The sequence below is a fragment of the Apostichopus japonicus genome, chromosome 10, assembly GCF_037975245.1.
Source record: "Apostichopus japonicus isolate 1M-3 chromosome 10, ASM3797524v1, whole genome shotgun sequence".
Lineage (NCBI taxonomy): Eukaryota > Metazoa > Echinodermata > Holothuroidea > Aspidochirotida > Stichopodidae > Apostichopus > Apostichopus japonicus.
This window is the reverse complement of record NC_092570.1, coordinates 7948220-7971279: the sequence shown is the minus strand read 5'-3', so window position 1 is coordinate 7971279 and position 23060 is coordinate 7948220. Positions and strand designations below refer to the sequence as shown.

The following is a 23060-nucleotide window of genomic DNA, read 5'->3' as shown; positions in this document are numbered from 1 at the left end:
GGATACTGTATTCGAAGCAGCCGGTTGTGTTTCAAAAACATATTCCACTTCTTACCAGATCTGATCGAATTACTAGTGCACTGTTCTAATGAATTTTCCGCTTTTATGATTTTTAGGAGTGAGGACAATGTTTCAAAGTCATAAAGGAAAGTGGAGAGGGAGGATGGAGAGGGACTCAGGAGAGGGAGGCAGACAGGGGCATTGATGTCTGTTTTTGTTTCCCCCTTCTTCTTGGATAACGTTACTGCTTTAAACTCATATATCAGTTAAACAGCTGAGAAAACAGAAAGTACATAAACATTTCAAGTTTCTAGCAGGGCTGTCCTGCACTTTGCTATTTCACAAAAAAAGTACACTAGTAGGTTATTTCACTTCACAGAGAAATTCTTATTTGTAGTGGCGATACTAGGGACAGCTACAGTAGGATGGTGTGTAAGGGGAGAGCCAAAAGGGTGAGAGTAGACAGTGTTCTTGTTACTAAGGAAGGGTTACAGAGACCTTCCACTAGTAGACACTGTGTTCTTGTTGCTAAGGAAGGATTTCAGAGACCTTCTACTAGTAGACACTGTGTTCAGTGTTCTTGTTACTAAGGAAGGATTACAGAAACCTTCCACTAGTAGACACTGTGTTCTTGTTGCTAAGGAAGGATTACAGAGACCTTCCACTAGTAGACACTGTGTTCTTGTTGCTAAGGAAGGATTTCAGAGACCTTCTACTAGTAGACACTGTGTTCTGTCTTCTTGATACTAGGACTAGAGACCTTCGGCTAGTCAACACTGTGTTCTTGTTGCTAAGGAAGGATTACAGAGACCTTCCACTAGTAGACACTGTGTTCTGTCTTCTTGATACTAGAAGGACTAGAGACCTTCGGCTAGTCAACACTGTGTTCTTGTTGCTAAGGAAGTATTACAGAGACCTTCTGCTAGTAGACACTGTGTACTGTATTCTTGCTGCTAGAAGGATTACAGAGACCTTCCACTAGCAGCCATTGTTTTGTTGTAAAATTACTTTCCAAAGTTCAGTTTCAGTATTGAGCTTTATGTTTATAAATGCCTTCATTGTTGTAGAGTTAATTTACCTGGGAAATCCAACAGTGATTTGCTGTAAAGTTTTGCACCTCTTGTTGGTGCCGTTTTACTTCTCTCCTCAGCAGTCATTTTGCTCTTTTCTTGGAACCTTTGAATAGAAAGAAACTCATTATTTGGAATTACATCATAATAGGGATAAAGATACTTCCCAAAAATTGATAGCGATACCACAAACATTTGTTGAGAATGTCACATCTGTATTAATGGGAATCTATTTTGGCCACCTTTGATATTGAGAAAACAATTTTCAATTTTCTAAACTTATAGATGCATATCTCAAACAGTAGGTTCATTTCCCACACCCATTAATGTGTTAGGATAAGGGGTGGAAATGAAAACAAAAGTTGGAGAAGACACCATTCCTCTCTAAGAGGAATGCTCAGCATCTGCGATTAAATTAATACCGAACTACAAACATGTGAATTTAAGTGGAATTCTAGCAGATACACATACAACAGAACTTCCTCTGAGACTCAAAATAAGTTATTTGAGGATGCTGCTATCATCAAATACTACATTTACAGGTACAGTGCTATTTGCATGTTCGGCTAGATGTAAACTCCATGAATTCACATTACTTGAACAAAACCAGGTCTCCTTTCTCTGCAACTGATATAGTCATCCAAATTTTGACCTATCAAAATCAAGATGCACCTGTCTGCATAAATATCGGCATACATGTCTGCATAAATGTCTGAGTACTTCCAATGGCCTTGTTGACCGTTCCATTATTTGAAGTGGTGGACACAAAGATCACATCCAGTGTTTTTATTGCATGTATAATAGCAACACTACTTTTCATTCTATGTTTAATAGGTTGTGTCTTTTAGTTTGGTAAACAGTCTTTCCTACAGGTATAATCACTACATTAGATCTTAACAGACTCTGTGAATAAACTCTTATAAAAGCACTTGGGAATTTTTTTTCTTCAAATATTAGTGGATTTGAGGATGACAGCTTCTGAACAAAACACGACTTAGGTATTGTTGTCAAATCTAAGTCAATGTTTATGATTGTACACACTCGGTATTGTAACTTGAGAAAGCAACTATTGTACTAAGGAAGGCAGGTTATGAGAGTAACCATGGTGACTTACTTTGATTCAAAGATGGCCTTCTTCCCTGGATACTTGAAGTGTTGTAAGCTCAAACTGAAAATGGTAACAAAAAAATAAATTTAATATCATCTTGACAAACAAAAAGGTCCTTTATTTCTTTAGATTAGATTAAAGATTATAATTATGGGGCTGAAAAACGGTATTACAAGGCGATATTTACAAGACGATATTGTCAAACAGAACGCACTTTGCAATTTTCTAAAATAAAAATTCTCAAAAATTTTTCAAAGAATTTTGTTTAGTGGCAGGTAGTCCATGACAATAATGGACTACCAAATACTAAAGCATTTGAGTGAAGAATTTATAGCAGAAACAAAGTAAAACTTCCAAGTTAGCAATGAATATTTCTACTTTAGGGGCTTTAAGGCATGTACCTGCCACTTTCTTCGGTTGTTTGAAATAAAGTTGGAATTGACCATTCTTCACCCCGCAGTGAGCAAAGATTTGGACTGAGCACCTCCACCAGAGAAATGTTTCATAGGAATTATTTTAACGTCAAAGGATGACATATCACTTGATAGAGCATAGGATTTGTTTTTAAAAGTGACTGGATCAAACTCTCAAGTTTGGTCCAATGTTTCTTTGCCCCTAGAAAAGAAATTTGTTACAAATTTTGAGGCCAATATTTTTCCGTATTGTTTGGTTAGAAAAGAAAGAAAGAAAAACTTACTCCATGAGATCAAAGAATTTAATTTGGTCCTCCTCGGTGGCCTGTGTCCACCAGGCTAGCATCACCTCTGTACAGGAAGAAAAACATAAACATAATGCGACATAACAGTATGCAGTATAACATTATAATACTAAGTGTGGGGTGGGGTAGGATGGGGTCGGGTTGGGGAGACCTCTTGCTTCCAGGTAGCTCATCCACTCCCAGCGTTATTTTATATTTGCAGTTTGTAATACCATCTTTGGCTAATAAACCATTTACATTGTTTTTTAAATATAAATTGTGATGTATGGAGTAATTAAGAGGGGGGGGGGGGGCATACAGTGCATAGAGAGAAATTACTTAAAAGTGGAAAAAATGAACAATTTAATGGTAAATGATTTCATGTTTCTTCCATCCTGACAAGCATAGATTCTTCAGCAATTCCAGTTACCAATTTATGAAATGCAAACTTTTCAGAAAATTAGCAGTGAATGTTAAATCAAGTTTGTCCCTTTTGGATATGTTTTCGGATGAAAAGATGAAATACTAAGCATTTTGACGCAGTAAAACTTTCCAGGAAAGAACATTTCCGAAGGAAAGGGGGATAAGAGGGGGGCGGATAAGAGGGGAGGGGCATAAGAGAGGAAAGGGATAAAAGGGAATAGAGAGGGACGTGGATTAGAGTGGAAAGGAATAGAGAGACGGAGAGAATGGTTAGAGAATAAAGAGGAATAGAAAAAATGGAAGAGGCAAGATGATGGACATACCTTCACTGACATTCTTCACGATATAAAGTAGACAGATCAGGAGATCTTTGATCTCGTGATCCAAGAGTCTGTCGTACATGACAGTCTTGCCCCGGGCAGACTTTGAAGAGTCCGTCCGCTCCATTTCCAGCGATGGAGAATTGGTTATGGACCCGTTCGGTATGTTCTTCTCGCTGCTGCTGCTACTGTTCATGGACCCGTTGGAACCGGAGCGGTTCGTGGCCACCAACGGACGAAGATTCGGTAAGGCAGTCGTTCCTGCACCAGACAATATCGAGGTTTTACAGAGGACATAGACAAATGTAATGATCACACATTTAGACACATCACATCTTGACTAGATCAATGTTAAAGGGATCAGAATAGACATACACTTTAATATAGAATGCTGACTCATTTCTATGATCTAAACTCTGATATATCATAGGGAAATAAATATATCACACAGACAACGCAAAATTTCTTCAAGTCCTCTCGGAATTGACAGCGTTTCACATACATCTCCGCGTGATGAAATGACCGATGTTTTCTTTTTCTAACTGTACACTGTACGAGACTGCAATTTTTTTGGGGGGAAATATGAAAAATATCATGATTTCCACTTATTCATTGAATTTTCTTTAATATAGTGTTTTCAGAATTTTATGATATGACTTTGAAGGTCTTATGTAAAGTATACTTACCAACTGCACAGTTATTTTGTTCAATTTTTTGGTTATTATAAAACGATATAAATTGTAATGATTTTGTAACAAAAAGTTATTTTGAGAAGAAATGATTGGCTAAAAGACATATATATGGCATGATCTGCTAACTTTTCTATCTATAAGTAAAAGTGTCCGGTCAAGCTATTCCAACGTTTTCAATAAGGTAGAATGTGAAAAATATAAATTTAAAATCGCCCCCAATTTGCTTTCAATAAATTTAATATTAGTAATTCTTAAAACAATGAGATGTAGTTGAAACTGGGAAAAAATAGACTCCTGATTTCACTTCAATGCTTAAATGTAAAATGTTGCAAAAACATGCTGAAAATGAAGATTTGAAGATGTAATAGTAGAAGCTTTGCTATGTATCTATTGAGATGGTCAAATGTCAAAGCAAAATGCAGATTTATCCAGAGCGAGCAAGAGGCTAGTTTGAGCTTAAAGAGATAAAATTGTTCATAATTAGTTTAAAAAGAAGAAAATTCAGGAATGTGAAAGAACATGAAGCATTTTGATAGTTTGATTCCGATATCTTCCTAGCTATGCTGCTTTGCTAAGATTCTGTATTAAAAACCAGCATGACTGTCAAAATTATTGCTTATAGTCATCCTAAACTATGTGATTGATGTTAAAGGAAGTCATGCCAGATTTGAGGTTAGTATAAATTATTGTTTTTGATAATCATGCTATTAAAGAAACCGTGTTCCTCTGCAAATGAGAGGAGGAACCGGTCCTGGCAAAAGTACAAAAACTGAAATCATAGCAGCAATAAGAAACAAACAAAAAAAGACAGAAATATTAGCAAACACACCTTTATGGCTTGGTGAGGAGAAACTTTTGGCAAATGAGAAAGGACGAGAGTTCGGAGAAACAGGGGAATGAGTCGGTGAGGAGAATCCAAAGGAATCTACAAAGCAAACAAAACATTGAATGCTGCACTCGATACAAGCGAAACACTAGCGTGCAGAGCCATTCACTGGAGTGATTCGGGAGATGAGCTTAAAAGGATGGGATTAATCATGAGACCTGATCCCACAGAAAGGGAGGGGTAGGGGATGGGGGCGGGTAGGGATTGGGGTGGGGAAATGGAATGTCCTATAACATGTAGCAAACAGTAGCTACCAATAGAGAAAGAAATAGGAAGGTTGTAAATTTAACAGACAATACTGTTTTGTAGTGCCCGTCAAATGTTATTTTATTTCTACAGTACAGTACAGTACAATACAGTACTGTATGTTATGATATTTCTGCTCATATGTAGGAGAGATAACCATTGCTATCTATTAAAACAAATAACCCCCCTTCACTGCCTCCACCAGTGGAACTTGACACACCCCCCTCACCCTCCCACTCCTCTTGGTTTGATTGCAACGACTCTTTATCGAAGGAGCGTTGTTTGGAGGTAAACGGAGGGAGGAAGTTCACTCCAGTGAAGGCTGTGTTAAAACATCAAAGTATAAAAAAATTTGCTTGAGCAAAATAATTAACATAACAGCAATATGAATAATGTTAGCTTTTACATGCACAAAAATTACTCTGATATATACAACGCAGATTTAATTGTGAAAGGTATGTTCGTCATGCACAGAATTAGATTGATCATGCATAAAAAAAGCCTTCTCATGCAAAAAACATGCAAAAATATAGCTTATCATGAATAAAACAGTCGATAGAGGGAATATATTAGGTGACATGAACGAAAGAAACGTCCTGCATAGATGGAACTAATATGAACTCGAAAAGAGGGAAAAACAGTGAGAGAAAGAATCAAGTTTGTCTAGAATTCTCTCGTTCGAGGGAAAAGACAAACACAGAAACAATTCTCAGTACTAAAAAGGTTCTCGAGGAAGCAAAATAAAGAAAAGAGAAGGGAACCTGCAGGCGAGAAGTTTTGAAAGAAGCTTCGGCGGGAATTAGCAAACAGGTATTTTCTTTTTGTCTTAATTAACTCAAATGACGAGAGAGAGTAGAAAAAGTAAAACCACAGAAAGAAAATGCAGCATTACTAACAGTATAAATTTAAGCAGAAGATGTTACAATCTTTTTTTTGGGGGGGGGGGGGGGAATATAATGTTTACAACAGTTTTTGCTCCAGTTTCCACAAAAGGTTTGACTACGAGAGAACAATAATTATAAAATGAAGTGTTGTAAACTACTCATCTTTACATCACAGCAAATAAGTGATTTATGACTATAGGTAAATAGGGAACTCGGTAATTGTTGGAAAAGTGGTAGAAACCTTTATCAAAATGGAAATGTAATTACAGGGAGAAAGACACAATAATATGTTTCCCACCACCCCCCCCCCCTTTTTACAGCCATACAAGAATATTTACTGAAGACTAATTTGCAAGGTAGTTTAACGTCACAGTATTAAATGCTTTTTATGTTCGGGGCATCTACTCTAAGTCAGAAGGAAAAAAGAAAAGCAAAAATGAAAAACTTCTGAGCTATTTCACCACTTTTGAAATTCTAGTGACAGAACAGAGAGCAGTTAATGTTGCTGATAAATTTTATATCTGTATGTACATGTTTTTAAAGAAAATCTGACATTTTCATATTGCAAATGAGAGATAATATGCAAATATATATAGAGGTAAAACAATCTTTCACCCAATTATCCACTTCCCCCACAAGCTAAAATATTCATAAGAATATGTAAGTGAAGGATGTATGCTGAGGAAAAAGCAATACTCTTAAAATAATAAGCCTAACTGTGAATGTGAGGGGCATTCTCTAACATGGTTCCCCACATTTTTAAGCAAATCAAATTTCCAGATATTTAATCCAAGACCTAAACATGCCTTTGCGGTTTACTGTCAAGCCTACACATTAATGATAAACGTATGGTTATTCCACCTATATTAAGCCCAACGATATGATCTCCTGCAAAATGTATGCAAACCCTGTATGCTCAACACCCTTTTTGATTATTTTACCCTTACTTTTCCAGACTAAATGTCAGAAGTCAAAGACAGGAGGCATTTTCCTTTACTCGGAACTTTTTTCTGACCGTGTTGGAAACACTGGCGTTCTGATCGAGAATTTGTAGACGGCTGCAACATGATCATAACTCGTGATTATATAGAATAAAACGTTTGAATATCCACGTCACGACGACGACATAAAACAATACCCCAAAAAGGTATTAATGCCCAAAAGTAAAGGTTAGTTTATGTATAGCCCCACCGAGTACTTTGGCCCAGCTTAACCAAAAAAAAACAACAAAGAACCCATGCGGCTTTCAACATTTAGTTTGCAAAATAATTCTTGAAAAAGATGTATTAATTATTGTTATAGGATTAAACTTTTATGAATGATTTTTAAATGATAATTGGCAGAAAATGGTATGTATTATTACTTTTCCTGATGATTTTAAACAGAAACGGCATATTATGCGTTTTAAGGTTCGTTAATCGACCAACCAATATATATCGGCTTTGTTATATTTGTGACTGCACCCAGAGTCTGTGTGTTAGTATCCTGCTCACAACCACTTTTGGACAAAATCTTTCTTCAGATTTCCTAAAACAGTCAATGGGTACTTCCTTCGCCTTGGTATGTATTCCTTACCCCACCCCCCCCCCCGGCCATTCTTAATGTGTGGATCATGACTGCAACTCCCGTCCTTTTACCCAATCAGTTTCTAGACATTGCTAGAATCTTTGAGCTGTACCTGCATCAAACCCTCTGATGTATCGAGGACCTTCCCATTTTACCCCCCCCCCATCCTCTAACAAGAATAAAGCTAACATCATTCAGTACTTGGATATACCACGGACAAACATTCCACATTTTTCTCTCCCAACTAATCTCTGGAAGTTACTGTCAAGCCGCCCTTTTATTTTTTGTCCAATTACTTCCATCATACCCATCAATGCCATCACCCCCCCCTCAAACCAACCCCCAGTGGTTGTGAGCAAGTTGAGCAAGATGATGTTATTGGGTCAAGAAAGGCCACACACCTGCAATACTGAGCCAAGAGAGGCGATGGGCGGCTCTCCTGTCAGTAGGAGTGGGCCGCAAGAAGGCGTCGGAGGTGAGGTTAGGGCCTGCACAGAGATGCGGGAAAGGTTGACAAAGACAGGTTCAAGCCAAGAGAAAAACAAACAAACTAGTCGAAAACTTAAAAGAGGCCTAAATGCGATGCATCCGATACGAAAAAACTGTCCAAAAAAGTGTGTTTTCTTCTTCTTCTTTTCTTTTGTAGTAAACTTTCTGAATTTATGAATCGACCCACTAAATTTATTAACTTTGACACTTTTTGTGAGTCTTGAAGAATTTGTAATTTTATACACACAAAGCTAATAGCAGAACATTGATGTTTTCTATGGAGATGCATGCAAACATGGCAGATTGGAAGGATTACCTCAAAAAGTTTGGATTTTAATCAAGGAGGGTGACAAAAACAAAGGGGGTAGGGGAGGGGGGTATGAGAGGGGCTGTTCATACTGCATAACTGATTTCATGGTTAGTAAATCTCTGATTCTTCGACTTGAAAATGAAAATTACTTACATAGCTTAAGAGAAACAATGACCTTTGTTTTTAATGAATTTAAATAGAAACATCCAAACATGTTGTTTTATAAGTCATATTTCTCTGAAAGAATCTATATATTTCTTACTAAAAGCACACTTTTTTAAAATTTAATTTTGTCTAATGCATAACTACAGAACAAAACTGAAAGAAACGTCTACGGTATAGCAAACTGAAAATTAAGTCATTTTTTACTTTTGATGCATTTCTATGAGCAAAAACTATCAGCAAAAGATGAACAAAGATACTAAATTCAAAGTAAAGTCTAAGAGAAAAATTAAAAGATTTCAAATTAAAATAGATTACAAGAATTTTAGGAATTTTCATTTACAAGAAATTGTTATTTTGTTCTGGGAGAGAAAATTGGGTGATGAGAAGTTCAAAATGTAAAACATGGTGAATTAGAATTTTACTTCTAGATTTATTTTACAGTGTTTCCATTATTTATCTATGGTGAAACTATAGTGACTATAGTATATGTATTAAAACCTGTCTAAAATCCAAATATTTATAAGGAATTTGAAGTGGAAGATAGAGTAAGGCAAGAGAGAGAAAAGAAAATTAAAATAAATAAAAGTGAGATTATGGGAATTGCTACAGGGAGATTTACTTCAGAAGGAAATGTGTAGCTATGATATGTTAGTATTGTTCAAAATACCATTTAGGGTTATTCCATTCTGTCACCAAAATGATTGTTAACCAAATACAACCCATCTTTCTTCATCTTTTTACTCCCCAAACCCAGAATCAGATAACTCAGCGATGCAAACAAGCTTCTCCTGCAAATTACAGCTCATCCCCAACCCCCCACCACCATGCTCCCCTCTATCTCCACCTTCCAGTGACCACCAACCACACCCCTTCTTATGACACATTCACTTCCGCTTGGTCTCTCATAGCCAACATACTTTTTCACCTTGGAATCTGCTATATGAACAGTTAAGTGAAGCATCCTTCCCATAGCCAGTTTTGTGAAAACCTCTACTGCAGTTTCTTCCCAAAAGTGTTAGCAAAGTTTTCTTTTATAGCTTCAGAGCAAAGTGCATGTATTTTTCTTCCACCGTTTCCATAGCAACCATATATATAAAAATATACTTTTTCCCCCGGCTAATGTCAGAAACCACTTTTCCCTCAAAAGAGTTACCGGAACGTGGTAACTCGATACCAGCAGAGCAAGATCTTATGTAGTTTTGACGGATTTGAGATGTCTTTAAATAACTAACCTGCATAAGCAACTTATTTTTCTACCTTGGCATCTGCTATATGTACAACAAAATGGGGCATAGTCCTATAATACAGTTTTGTGAAAGCGTCTACTGCAGTTTCTCCCAAAAGCATTTTAATAGCGAAGTTTGTGTTTTACAGCTTCAGAGCAAAGTGCATGTATTTTTTCCTCCACCGTTTCCATAGCAACCATATATATATAAATATACTTTTTCCCCGGCTAATGTCAGAAACCACTTTTCCCTCGAAGAGTTACCGGAATGTAGTAACGCAATACCAGCAGAGCAAGATCTTATGTAGTTTGACGGATTTGAGATGTCTTTAAATAACCAACCTGCATAAGCAACATACTTTTTTACCTTGGCATCTGCTATAATGTACAATAAAGTGGACCACAGCCAGTTTTGTGAAAACCTCTACTGCAGTTTCTCCCAAAAGCATTTTAATAGCAAAGTTTGTCTTTTATAGCTTCAGAGCAAAGTGCATGTATTTTTCCTCCACCGTTTCCATAGCAACCATATATATATAAATATACTTTTTCCCCCGGCTAATGTCAGAAACCACTTTTCCCTCAAAGAGTTACCGAAACGTGGTAACGGGATACCAGCAGAGCAAGATCTGATGTAGTTTGAGGTTTGAGTTGAGATGTTTTTAAATAACCAACCTGAGTGTGCAGATATGGAATGTCTCCCAGTTGGAATTTCCCCTGATAGTGGCCTTGACTTAGCAGTAGTATAAGAAGCTGATACATAAAGTAGGAAATGGTCAAAACGGTTACATCCTCTAAACAGAGAGTAAAAACTCTCCTCATATTATGTAACGACACTTACCAATTTATGTAATACTCCCTCCACCCATATTAAACATCTGTAATGTTCTGCTTATCTTGTTATTATCTGCCCGTCATTATACGTATATTACCCTACCTTTACATGCCTGTAATCTTATGCCGTCCATGTTATTATGCTTGTACCAATTTATGTAATACTTGACCTATATAGGTCTGTTATACTCTGCCCATCTAGTTTGTAATTGTCTGTTAATCATTCTATGCATTTAACACTTATATATGCCTATAATCTTTATATGCCATCCATGCAATTATTCTTGTTACCAATTTATGTAATACTTGACCTATAAAGGTCTGTAATACTCAGCCCATCTAGTTTTGTAATTGTCTGTCAATTCTTCTATGCATTTAACACCTATATATGCCTATAATCTTATGCCGTCTATGTCTATAACACTCTACCCAGTTATCAGTGTAATACATTATCCCATATACGAATGCAATCTTATAACAGCCCGAGTCTGTAAATATGCTACCCAGTACCCACGTATCTCTGTAAGGTTACACCCATTACGTACCAGTCATCTTTACACCCGGGTACCTTTGCCTGCCAACATGCCACCCATGTATCTGTACTACTTAATACCCATATCTGATACCCATCTATGCCGGATAAACTGAACCCACCTTTGTGCTTAATACTCTCATACTGATCATTCTATGTCAAACTCTATCCATGTTTGTAATATTACCCAACCTGTTATTAATACAGTGAAAATTTTAACCCTCATTGAAAATAAAAAAGAAAGATTGTCTGCCCAGTAGTCTTCAATACTCTACTCTACTCGACCAGGGAATGCTCTACCAATTTGGCACAACAACAATATGGCTGAACATTCTGGCCATGAAGCTGGTCCATCAGTTTGGCCAAGATTGATTGATCGGTCCGTCTGTCTGTCCGTCCATCTATCTATACATACTAATATACTGTGTGAGTAAAGCTGCTACTCAGAGTTCCACGCACGTCTGTGTGATACGGCGATCACCCCAGACAACTCAGGAGTTGCTCTGCCTCGGTATCGAGTACTTCTACTGCTATTGTGATTCAACTATTTTATATTATTCTAGCCTTACATATAAACAGATGTACATTAAATGATGTATCATTTATCTTTCTGGTGACATAGAGCACTTGTACAACTGAACTGCACTTTTTCTTAGGGGTGGGGGGGAGAGGAGGGAGGGAGGGAGGGAGGGAGGGAGGGGGATGTTGGTTATTCTTCTATTCCTAGCATAGTTCTAATTCTCAGCATCTCTAACCTCTGATATCCAATCTTTATGAGTATTACCCTCACCCACAATACTAACTGAAAACCCATCTTTATGAGTATTACCCTCACCCACACTACTAACTGAAAACCCATCTTTATGAGTATTACCCTCACCCACACTACTAACTTACACCCATCTTTATGAGTATTACCCTCACCCACACTACTAACTAACACCCATCTTCATGAGTATTACCCTCACCCACACTACTAACTAAAAACCCATCTTTATGAGTATTACCCTCACCCACAATACTAACTAAAACCCATCTTCATGAGTATTACCCTCACCCACACTACTAACTGAAAACCCATCTTTATGAGTATTACCCTCACCCACACTACTAACTTACACCCATCTTTATGAGTATTACCCTCACCCACACTACTAACTAACACCCATCTTTATGAGTATTACCCTCACCCACACTACTAACTAACACCCATCTTTATGAGTATTACCCTCACCCACACTACTAACTAAAAACCCATCTTTATGAGTATTACCCTCACCCACAATACTAACTAAAACCCATCTTCATGAGTATTACCCTCACCCACACTACTAACTAAAAACCCATCTTTATGAGTATTACCCTCACCCACACTACTAACTAAAACCCATCTTTATGAGTATTACCCTCACCCACACTACTAACTAAAACCCATCTTTATGAGTATTACCCTCACCCACACTACTAACTAACACCCATCTTTATGAGTATTACCCTCACCCACACTACTAACTAAAAACCCATCTTTATGAGTATTACCCTCACCCACACTACTAACTAAAAACCCATCTTTATGAGTATTACCCTCACCCACACTACTAACTAACACCCATCTTTATGAGTATTACCCTCACCCACACTACTAACTAACACCCATCTTTATGAGTATTACCCTCACCCACACTACTAACTTACACCCATCTTTATGAGTATTACCCTCACCCACAATACTAACTGAAAACCCATCTTTATGAGTATTACCCTCACCCACACTACTAACTTACACCCATCTTTATGAGTATTACCCTCACCCACACTACTAACTAACACCCATCTTTATGAGTATTACCCTCACCCACAATACTAACTGAAAACCCATCTTTATGAGTATTACCCTCACCCACACTACTAACTAACACCCATCTTTATGAGTATTACCCTCACCCACACTACTAACACCCATCTTTATGAGTATTACACTCACCCACACTACTAACTAAAACCCATCTTCATGAGTATAACCTCACCCACACTACTAACTAACACCCATCAGAGTTTAAATCCTGGGTTTTAATCTCCTGGTGGGCATGATCATCAAGGAGTGAGCGCTAGTTACGTATTACACTATGAAATTTCATTCGTTGTCAAGTGAAAAGAAGGTGAGGTTTTATCAAATTTGTACCATAAAAAGAATCTCTCAGCACTCTGTATTCAGATGATTTGAATGAGTTTTTTATAAATTGTGGCAACCTTGAACAGTTTGTGAATTACAGTTTTATGTTTGGCTTTAAAGAAAGCAAGAAAAACTGACCCAATCGTGACTTTGTGAATATCCCAAAAAACGGAATTTTCAATAAAAATTCAGGTCAAACAGAAATTTCAGAAATCAGCAAAAAAGCATCCAGAAATCAGATTAAATGAAAAACATTCCCAACAAAAGTTTTCAGAGAAAAGGGAAAAACGAAAATATATAATTAATCACGAGGCATTCAAAACAAACAGAACAAAAAAAAAAAAAAAAAAAAACTGAAGACAAACCAGATGGCAAACAAAAGATTTGGGCTAATTATGCATGTTTAATTGATTCAAAGCGAGACAACAGTGTTCTCTGTAGTTATGTGTCTACTGGTTAGTTCATGATTATGCAACACACACCTGCTGTAGAACTGAACCTACGCTGAGCGAGGGGGTCGGATACCCCCGGACTGGAGACAGAGTGACGTATACCTGTGTGGAGGCGATTTCAGGATTAAAACAAGGATAATTTTGAGAAGAAAACAAATCTCCAAAAGGAGTAAAGGGAGGCAGGGGGTTTGGTAGTGTAAGGATGGAGGGGAAAAAAACACTTCTAAAATGGTTTGCTGAATATGACTTCTGGGGAGTTTTAGAAGGGGGTAAAATGATTGCTTACTAGATGTAGGGTTCAGATGGTTAAGAATGGAGAAGGGGGGGTAGGGTATTTTGAAGAGGAAGCTAAAGGGAGTGCAAAATGAAACTAGTTTTGAGGTGCAATGTGTAGAATTAACATGAATGTGACTGAAGCAAAGTTAAAAGATACATGAAATTTTGGTGGATTAAAAATGTGATATTTCATTTCACAAATTTCTCCTACTTTATAGGCAGAAAGCTATAATTTCTACAACTTGGGACTATATTTGTTGCATGGTTGGAAGTGAGAAAAAGACTATACAGTGTAGTAGGGTAACAGTATGACAAAACAGCTAATGGTCAAATGCCGACGATAGATGAAAAAATGTGGACTTCTTGTCATTTTTGTTTTAAAAAGTGCAAACAAACAAAGTTTGGGTTTTGTTTTAGATGATGGTTGAAAAAAACAAAGCAAGGATCTTTGAGGACATAGCAGTACCGTGCCTTCGTTGTACGTTGCCATCCAGCACAGAATGTCTCAAATCTAGAGCATCTAACCCACCATGAATTGAGGGCGCTGTAAAAGGTAAATCAACAATTGGTGCACAGTCATATTATCTCACCTTTATTATTACAACAGGCACCGCCACTCCTGGTTTAAAAAAACCCTTTGGTTAAATAGGCAATTCACTTCTACCTAATTCAAGTATTTAGTTCTCTTTTTTTTGGCTTTTACCAAAAATCCTCTTCATAATTGTTCACCAAAAATGAGCAAATGAAGGATTAAACTGCAGATACTCTAATCTGTTATAATTGTTTTTAACTTCATACTATCTTGATACCTAATTAACAATGCTTCTAAGAAAAGCCCCCAAAATGAAAAGTGATTCAAAAATTATCCGACCAGTCAGAGTGCAGATAAAAGGTGCAACCTAACTAATAAAGTCCCCACTGAAGGTGCAACTCATGCAAAGAAGATTGCTAATTCTTGAGATGAATGGATTTCATATTTAGGAATGGAAAAATTTTTATTTGTAAAATTTATGAAATCATTTTGTTGCTTCTTTTGGTCGTTTATCTCTTCATCACGATTTGAACATATCCAGGCAGATGGATCATGTAAATGCTATGGGTAATTTTATTCTGTCTGTAAAATTGTTAATTGTATTTTATGAATGATATCATTATGTATAATCATAGGAAAATATCCAAATATGTTCCATATGAGAGAAATGATTTATCTATATAATTTGAACATCAAACACTGTTGGTGAAAAAAAATTGGGGGAGGGGGGGGGGTTTGGAAATATATCTGTCCACAATTGCAAGGTAAGCAAAGGTACAGACAATCAGAGATGACAAAATAAACATTCTATGACGATAATAGAAAAAAAATGCTAAGGTTCACAGCAAGATTAGAAGTATAACAAAAACATGCTCACTTCTGTGCCACCACACTTCATTCACTGCAATAACATATCATACATATTCAATAGGAACTTTTTGCATATTTAACACTTATCAGCATATTTAAATAGTACAATGTAAAACTAGCATTCGTCAACAAAGACAGTAAAACATCTTTCAGCTGACTGTCCAAATAAGCAAGCCAAACTTCATGCCATCAGTAAATCTGTGATTCGTATGTAAATCAGTTTGGTTAAATCTGGATGTTCTTGCTTTTCATAAAAAGAAAGCTTAAATATTTTTCAAAACTACTACCATTGTGAAATTTTGTGTTTTAAAAAGAGAACTTTAACCTCTATTTTCCATTTTTTCTGCTTGACTGGATGCTTGCAGATTTCCTTACATTAATGTTCACATTAAACTACTCTGAGCATGTTTATCTTCAAGTTGTTTAATTAACAATGTTAACCCCTTCCAGCCTTGTACCTAAACAGATCATTAACAGCCACAGAATATCTACCGGCCCCCCTCCCCCCCATTCACCAACCTTTAATTCATTGCCTTTCATACGGTCGACCTATGATGTCATTTATCACATCCCTAGTTTATTTTAATTAGATTTGATTTACGCCAACTTCTGCAACCTCTCGTCATAGCTTACCTCTTCCGGCTATTATATCTAGTACGTTGGAATCCCGCTGCAGAGAGGCACTCTTACGCCCGATGCTATTGGACCGTTCGTGACCCCTATCTGACCCCAGCCGGTTGCGATCCAAGTCTCCGTCTCCCTCTACGACTGAGAGCGATGGGCCTATTGGTGGCTGCCCGTCTCGAGTGAAGCGGCTCACGTTGCCCAGCATGATGGAGAGGAAGGGTAAGTAGAGGGCGGCTATCCTCTGCTGGTGTTGCTATGGAAACCAATCAACAATGGATTTAAAATCTATCTGAATTTTAAAGTTAAAAAGACAATGTTTACTGACTTGGAAGTGTTTCTGATCTGGCTCAGGTTTTGAACATGCTTAAAAGAGCGGGGAGAAGAGCTGGGGGTGGGGTGGGGTGTGAGGTCGATACGAAGAGAGGTGGGAACCCTTCTTCTAAACTAGGCATGACATTAGTAATGCCACCAGTCTTACTGTAGGCCCTTTGGTGTAGACGTGAGCCATTATATGAAGACCCGAAAACTGTTTCGCTAAGGAACAGAAACGTTCAGAAGGCATGTTAGTAGTGACTGCCTATTGGTTTTTCTTTTCTCTCAGAGACATTAGTATCATTTTGAGACTGTATAAATGTACTAATTTGAGTGATTGAAGAAATAGCAAGTTGTTTGTAATACAAACATAGTGAAATGTTTGTGCATCCCATATGATTACAAGTGTTACTTTGATAAATCTGTTGAGAGAGAACGATATTAATGAGCATAAACAAAACCAGATGTTATAAGAACTTCAAAGATCCAATAAGATACTTTTAATATTTTTTTTCTAATTCTTTTTGGTCTTCTGTTTTTTTTAGACTCACCTTTGAGGTATATCGGTCATCAAAGCTATGCTTTGCCAATAGGTTCCTCAGGACTCTGATTCCGTACTGACGTACTTCGGTGACATCGTGAAGGGCAAAGCCTACCTCTCGTAAGACTAACCCGGCCAGGAAGTGCTCCCTGCAGAATTCCTCGGTCAATGTGTAATCATACTTGATGTCTGCGTTTTTACCGAGGAAGTCAACAAATAATAGGAATGAATGAACATACGCTCTGCATTGCACCCAAAAACTGTCCTCTTTCAATATCATGAGTCTGATATTGATACATTATTCTTGAATAATTGTGAGAAAATGGTTGTGAGAAGCAGGCAAAAGCCTGCTTATTTAATGGGAAGGTTAAGGGTCAAAAAGAGAGAAACAAACAGGGAATTATAAGTTTAAATGTGTTTTTTTAAGTCCCATCAAGTTAGAGGTTTCCACATAATGCTAGTATGTATTAAAGGATAAGCTTGCCAGGGTTAGGGAGGAGAGTTCAGCGACTTGTTCATTTCGATTAATATTCATCACAGTCGCTTAATTAATTATTATTAATTAAGGCATCTCTACACAAGACCCAGATCTAGAGAACATGCCAAATGCAATCATTCATCGCTACTTTAAAGCCATCAAAATCTGGGGAATACAGACTAGGGACGACATGCTTTAATATAACAATCTTTGGTAGTTTTATATTTATATCAAGCTTAAAACAAGCATTGTTAGAAATTACTACAAAAACCTACTTAGACAATTTAACTCTAGCAGTACAATTATTATTATATTTTTAAATTTATCAATTTAATTTAAAAAAAATGTTTAATTTTCTTATGTCATGTCTTTCCTTGTAAGGTAACAAAGATATATTATTTTGGTTCGTAGTCGTTTGAGAATTTCAAATAGTTGTTAATTTTTTTTTTTTTTTTTTTTGGTGATGGAATTTTATGAGTAATGAGGCAAATTTGATGTTTTTGCAGAGCAAATGTTAGCAAAAACTTGAAGAACCCTCCCTCTTTAAGTATAAAACATAAATGCCAAAATTGCATCAAGCACCTAATATCAACTATTTTGTTGGCACGGAGGGCTGAATAGCAAGCAGAATGTCAGCTTATATTTTGTTCTCACAAACATCGTAGCCTAAAAAGAAACACGCCCATTTATGGCGCGAAAAAGGTGTTCATCACTAAAAGAAACATCGGATGATTCGAAAAGAAAAATGAAAGCAAAACGAGGCATGAAAACCAACCTTTAAACTGATCTTTTCCATAACGAAGCGGGACTGGATTTTTTTTTATGACAACAAAGGTTCACGGAAGCCAAACAGTAGAAAAAGCAGGCAAAGGCACAGTACGAAACAAAAGGGAAAAAAGAAGAACATGTAATGAAGCTAAAATGTCTGGTTTGGATCCTAAAATAAGCAATATGGTAGCTTCTTTCAAGCATTCAGTTAGCTCTATTATAGATCTAATTAGTACCAAAATATATTAGCATGCTTTACTATGTTTACGGAAAAAAACGAGTAGACCTCGACAAGGCTATTTAGTATCTTAAAGTCGGCAAAGGGGGGGGGGGGAGACAATTAGTCATTCCTGATTTGGTATTAAAAATTGTTCAAAAAACTTTAACTAAGGTTATTTATCTTGGTATGTGAAGAGGTTAGCACTCTGGTCTTCCTCACCTAACCCCCCCCCCCAACACACATTTCCCCGTCCCACCACCTCAGATGAAAACCTACTGAACATTTATATTAGAATCACCTGCACGATTTACTCTCTTGGAATAAAGTAAGAAAAATGTTAAAACCCTAGAAATTTGATTTTGTTCAGGACAGTCATCCACTAATACTACTACCACGACATTTCACTCTCAGAAAGACGTTGAGGCAAGTTGTTACAATTCACTCTAGACCACAAGCTCCTACAGGTCTTGAAATATGATTTACCATTTTGTCTTTTCATATGGTTTTGTAAAAAGAGGCTCACTTAGGGAAAGCCGATTCCAGTCTGAATTTGCATATTTACCTAATAACATTAGTAACAACAACCAAAAACCCCCCAAAAGAACAACAGTTTGTTTTTGTTAAGTTGCTACGGAACCTGCGGTATATGTTTCGCGTTAATAGTCATATGATTCAGATGTGATAGATATTTTTCAGAAATGAATATTTTTATGAAATGAACTTAATAAGCAAGGAGATTTGGTGACACACAATGATATATCTTGAAACTATAGCAATTGATAAATAAAACAAAATAAAAACTTTACAATCAAAAAGAAGAGTTTTCTTGAAAACATAAAGCTTTATGATATCAGAAATAGGGAGGAATATAACATAGCTTGATGATCAAGATACTTGTAGAGTGACATTTTAAGATGTTTTTTTACTCCAATGTTCTTGTCATATTAACCATAGAAGTAGACTTATTCTTATACAATGAAGCAAAAGAAAAGGTATTAGTAATAACTAATAAACATCATAATAATAATGATAATAATAATAATGAAATATTAATCAAAATGAAATGATCAACTGATACAAACCAAAATGTCAATACCAGAACAAGAAACACAAACTTCTATATATAAATTCATTTAAAAAGTAAAAAAAAAGAAGAAAAAAACACTGGGCAAGAAGGATTGGTGTACATATATCTAGTTCTGGCAGTAGCTTCAAATATATTTAGGTAGACAACAACACCCCCCTTCCTTCTACCCTTATGCCAGATCCCTGCTTACCCCTTCCTATAGGGATTTTTAAATGCAGCTCTTCATAGCAAAGAATGTTTAAACGAGCAATATAAAAGCCCCCCAAATGTGTTTGTTTTTGGATTTTAAATCGATTTCATTCAACCAATTCCTATTGTGAGCAATTTTTTTTTATTCATTTATTATTTTTTACAATTTATAATATTAAAACCCCAAGACAAATTTGACTGCACCTTCAATATTTTTTGCTGAAATCTTATTAATCTGTATTTGGTTCATGCTGAGAGCAAAGCACTACTGGTGGTTTGATTGCACTTATATAACACCCACGCTATTGACTTTCTGGTTAAATGCTCTTGTAGAGATCATTTGCTTATGTTGTGGCATCGGTACATTTTACCATCGGAAGCTTATTCTGCGGATAAACTTCTTTTGGCGACAATTTCCTGGGAGGCAAAACAGCAAACACCATGCTTGTAACAACATGCAGACAGCATACAGTGGTCCTAAAATCTAAACGTCCGACAAATTTGCATGTCCAAGACTTAAAGTTATCCTTCATGACAATAGGTTTTGTCTCATGGAGACTATAGCAATCATTATATAATTATGATTTATGAATTATTAAATGATTTTTATGCTACGAACTGGTTCTTAGAAGAATAAATGGAGACACAGTTTCCATTCATCTTGACCTAGTTTTACCATCACCCTCGGATGTATAATATTGGGTCACTATTTGTTGCTAACTTGAACAGACCACGCTGTGACATACCTTGGTCAATGTTGATTATGATAAAGGTTCATAAACTTTTGTTTCATTTTTTCACTTCCCATCCACAACAAATAATGGAAGCTTCATTGGTTTCAAGTGATTTATCGTGTCTGCAAACACACACACACACAGACATACAGTTAGACAGAAGAACAAAATTCACAATCAAATCGTTTGGTAGACCACAATGTGAGGGAAGGTACTGTTAGGTGCAAAATTCAAATTAGATCAGATCGTAAGAAAATTTAGTAATTGGTTAGACAGAAAGGAGATGCCATTAGCCAATGTGTCTGATAAATAAATATATATATAAAAGGGTGTCAGCTATCATCATGTTAGGCCTATAACTAGATTCATATATATATAGCTCTCCTTATTCCATTATGTACCAACATCTTGCAAATTCATGGTCCATGCATTCTTCACCCCCCCTCATCCCCACACCCCTTTCATTGCTCCAGACAACCGTCCAACATATTCTGTCATTTGCAGATTAAACAATAGATCGTGCTATGTGTTCAGCTCGGTAGTTTTTCAAGGTTTTAAGCAACTTTGTTGACAATCAATACAGACAGAAACAATGACAAGCTTTTTGGGAATTGGAACAGCATAACGATGACACGAAATGTAACGTGGTGTCCGGAATATCGAACGAGAGAATTAGAGAAGCCATCAAAGGGATTTATAAACAATATGGCAATGATTGAACAACAGGACACAGATATGAAAACAAGCAGGAATCATTTCAACTCATTCTGAATTAACTACAACCCTCCAACCTAGCTCCACCCGGCTTCATCTAACCCAGCAAGAAGTCATAGGTAGTATCCATAACAGCCCAAGAAAACATGAAGCAAATTGCCAAAGACATAACCCACCCACTTCCACCCTCATCTACCCCTCCCTCCCTCCCTCCCCCCACCCATCCTTTTCTGTTGCTCCATCTAAAGCCATCAACTTTCAAGAATACGCAGGAAAACACAAGATATCCATGAAAAGAACAACATAACAACATGAAAATGTCATGGACATTCACCTGTTCCCTCCCGCCCTCCCTCTTCACACCCCATTCTCCCCCCCCTTCTATACCTCTGTCTACCCCAATCAAAATTACAAAGGGAGCATAAAGTATCCACGAAAGCACATAGACAAAACGTTGTAGATATAGGAGTTATATAGCACAAAAAAAAATAGAGACAGTTATGATGGAGGGATACAACTTGAGATGGCTTTGACAAGAATTCGTATCTATGCATACCCAATCTCCGAGAATGACCTGTGTAAGCTGTTAAGAGAACAAGTCATTAGTTGGCAAGGTTAGCAGATGATCAGATGCAAAATAGGGTGCATGGTCTGATTTCTGGTTAGGCTACTAACCCTACTATGCAACTTACGACAAAACATTGATGGACGCAATGGGTTGGTGGGAGACACTTAGCCGGGGGTGGCTGGGGGAGGAGATGACCCACCCACAATCCCTGAAACTTTGACTAACTTTACCACACTTCAAAATATTTTGACTCACCCATATTATTCCCCCCCCCCCCTGCCCCCATTCCACAATGATATTACTGAAATTGTTTGCGTTGTGAAATTAACTTTCCATCCATCTCCTCCTCGACATTCAGTCTCAAACTATTACATGACTTAAAACTTGCTACACCCTTGGTTAAAACTACTGTTTGTTAAAATTACTAAAGTTGCAAACCAGCAGCACTTTTCATCTGAAACCTGGTCATGTGACTCCTTCTTTATAGAACCGCAAACTGTGAATCTTAGCGCAAAGTGGTGCCTAGTGATGGAATCATAAGAATGCAGCAAAAAATGATAATTAAAAAAAAAAAAAAAAATGGCAAAAACTTCCCAGCAATATTAGCTTTACCAATGTTATTAATTAAGCAAATAAACTACTTTCTTTAAGCAAGTCATGAAAGAAATGTGAGCATTAATATTTCATCTACCAAAAAAAAAATGATTCTACCAAAGGCAAAAGCATGTTGAAAATGTTACATTATTGAAAGTCCTACGGACACCTATGAACAACATTGTCCTAATCACCCTTATAGGCATTAGAGATCATGAAAATAGCTGCAACTCTCATCAAAATCTATCAACAAAATGAACATTTTATAAGTCTTTTCTTAATTCTAGTTTTATCTATGAATTAACATTACCTAATTATGCACATTGATGATGTAAAGGGAGTGAGTGCCAGATTTTCTATTATATTATCCCTCTGTTTTTACAACCTTTGTTTCAAGGACAATGAACACACAGGTTTGTGGCCTAAGGCGATCTTTCAAAATATTTTGTCTTCTTTAAAAAGAGAAGTTACGTCATCCAAT

General features: G+C 36.7%; 1 protein-coding gene across 31 annotated transcripts in view; it reads right to left on the bottom strand.

The window, feature by feature from the left end:
- LOC139975204 (dedicator of cytokinesis protein 11-like) overlaps positions 1-23060 on the bottom strand; it is a 152726-nt gene that overhangs the window by 14916 nt on the left and 114750 nt on the right. For 10 of the 31 annotated variants that reach the window (XM_071982927.1, XM_071982928.1, XM_071982929.1 and 7 more), the window contains 10 exons: positions 21974-22000; positions 18481-18513; positions 17238-17416; positions 16381-16627; positions 14812-14889; positions 5140-5235; positions 3622-3879; positions 2876-2942; positions 2185-2238; positions 1079-1176 (listed from right to left, as the gene is read on the bottom strand). In XM_071982927.1, the coding sequence (XP_071839028.1) occupies positions 1079-1176; positions 2185-2238; positions 2876-2942; positions 3622-3879; positions 5140-5235; positions 14812-14889; positions 16381-16627; positions 17238-17416; positions 18481-18513; positions 21974-22000 (1137 nt within the window). Of the gene's footprint in view, positions 1-1078; positions 1177-2184; positions 2239-2875; positions 2943-3621; positions 3880-5139; positions 5236-8293; positions 8381-10753; positions 10832-14099; positions 14172-14811; positions 14890-16380; positions 16628-17237; positions 17417-18480; positions 18514-21973; positions 22001-23060 lie in introns of all 31 variants that reach the window. The other 21 variants (XM_071982912.1, XM_071982913.1, XM_071982909.1 and 18 more) reach the window with 12 other exon arrangements.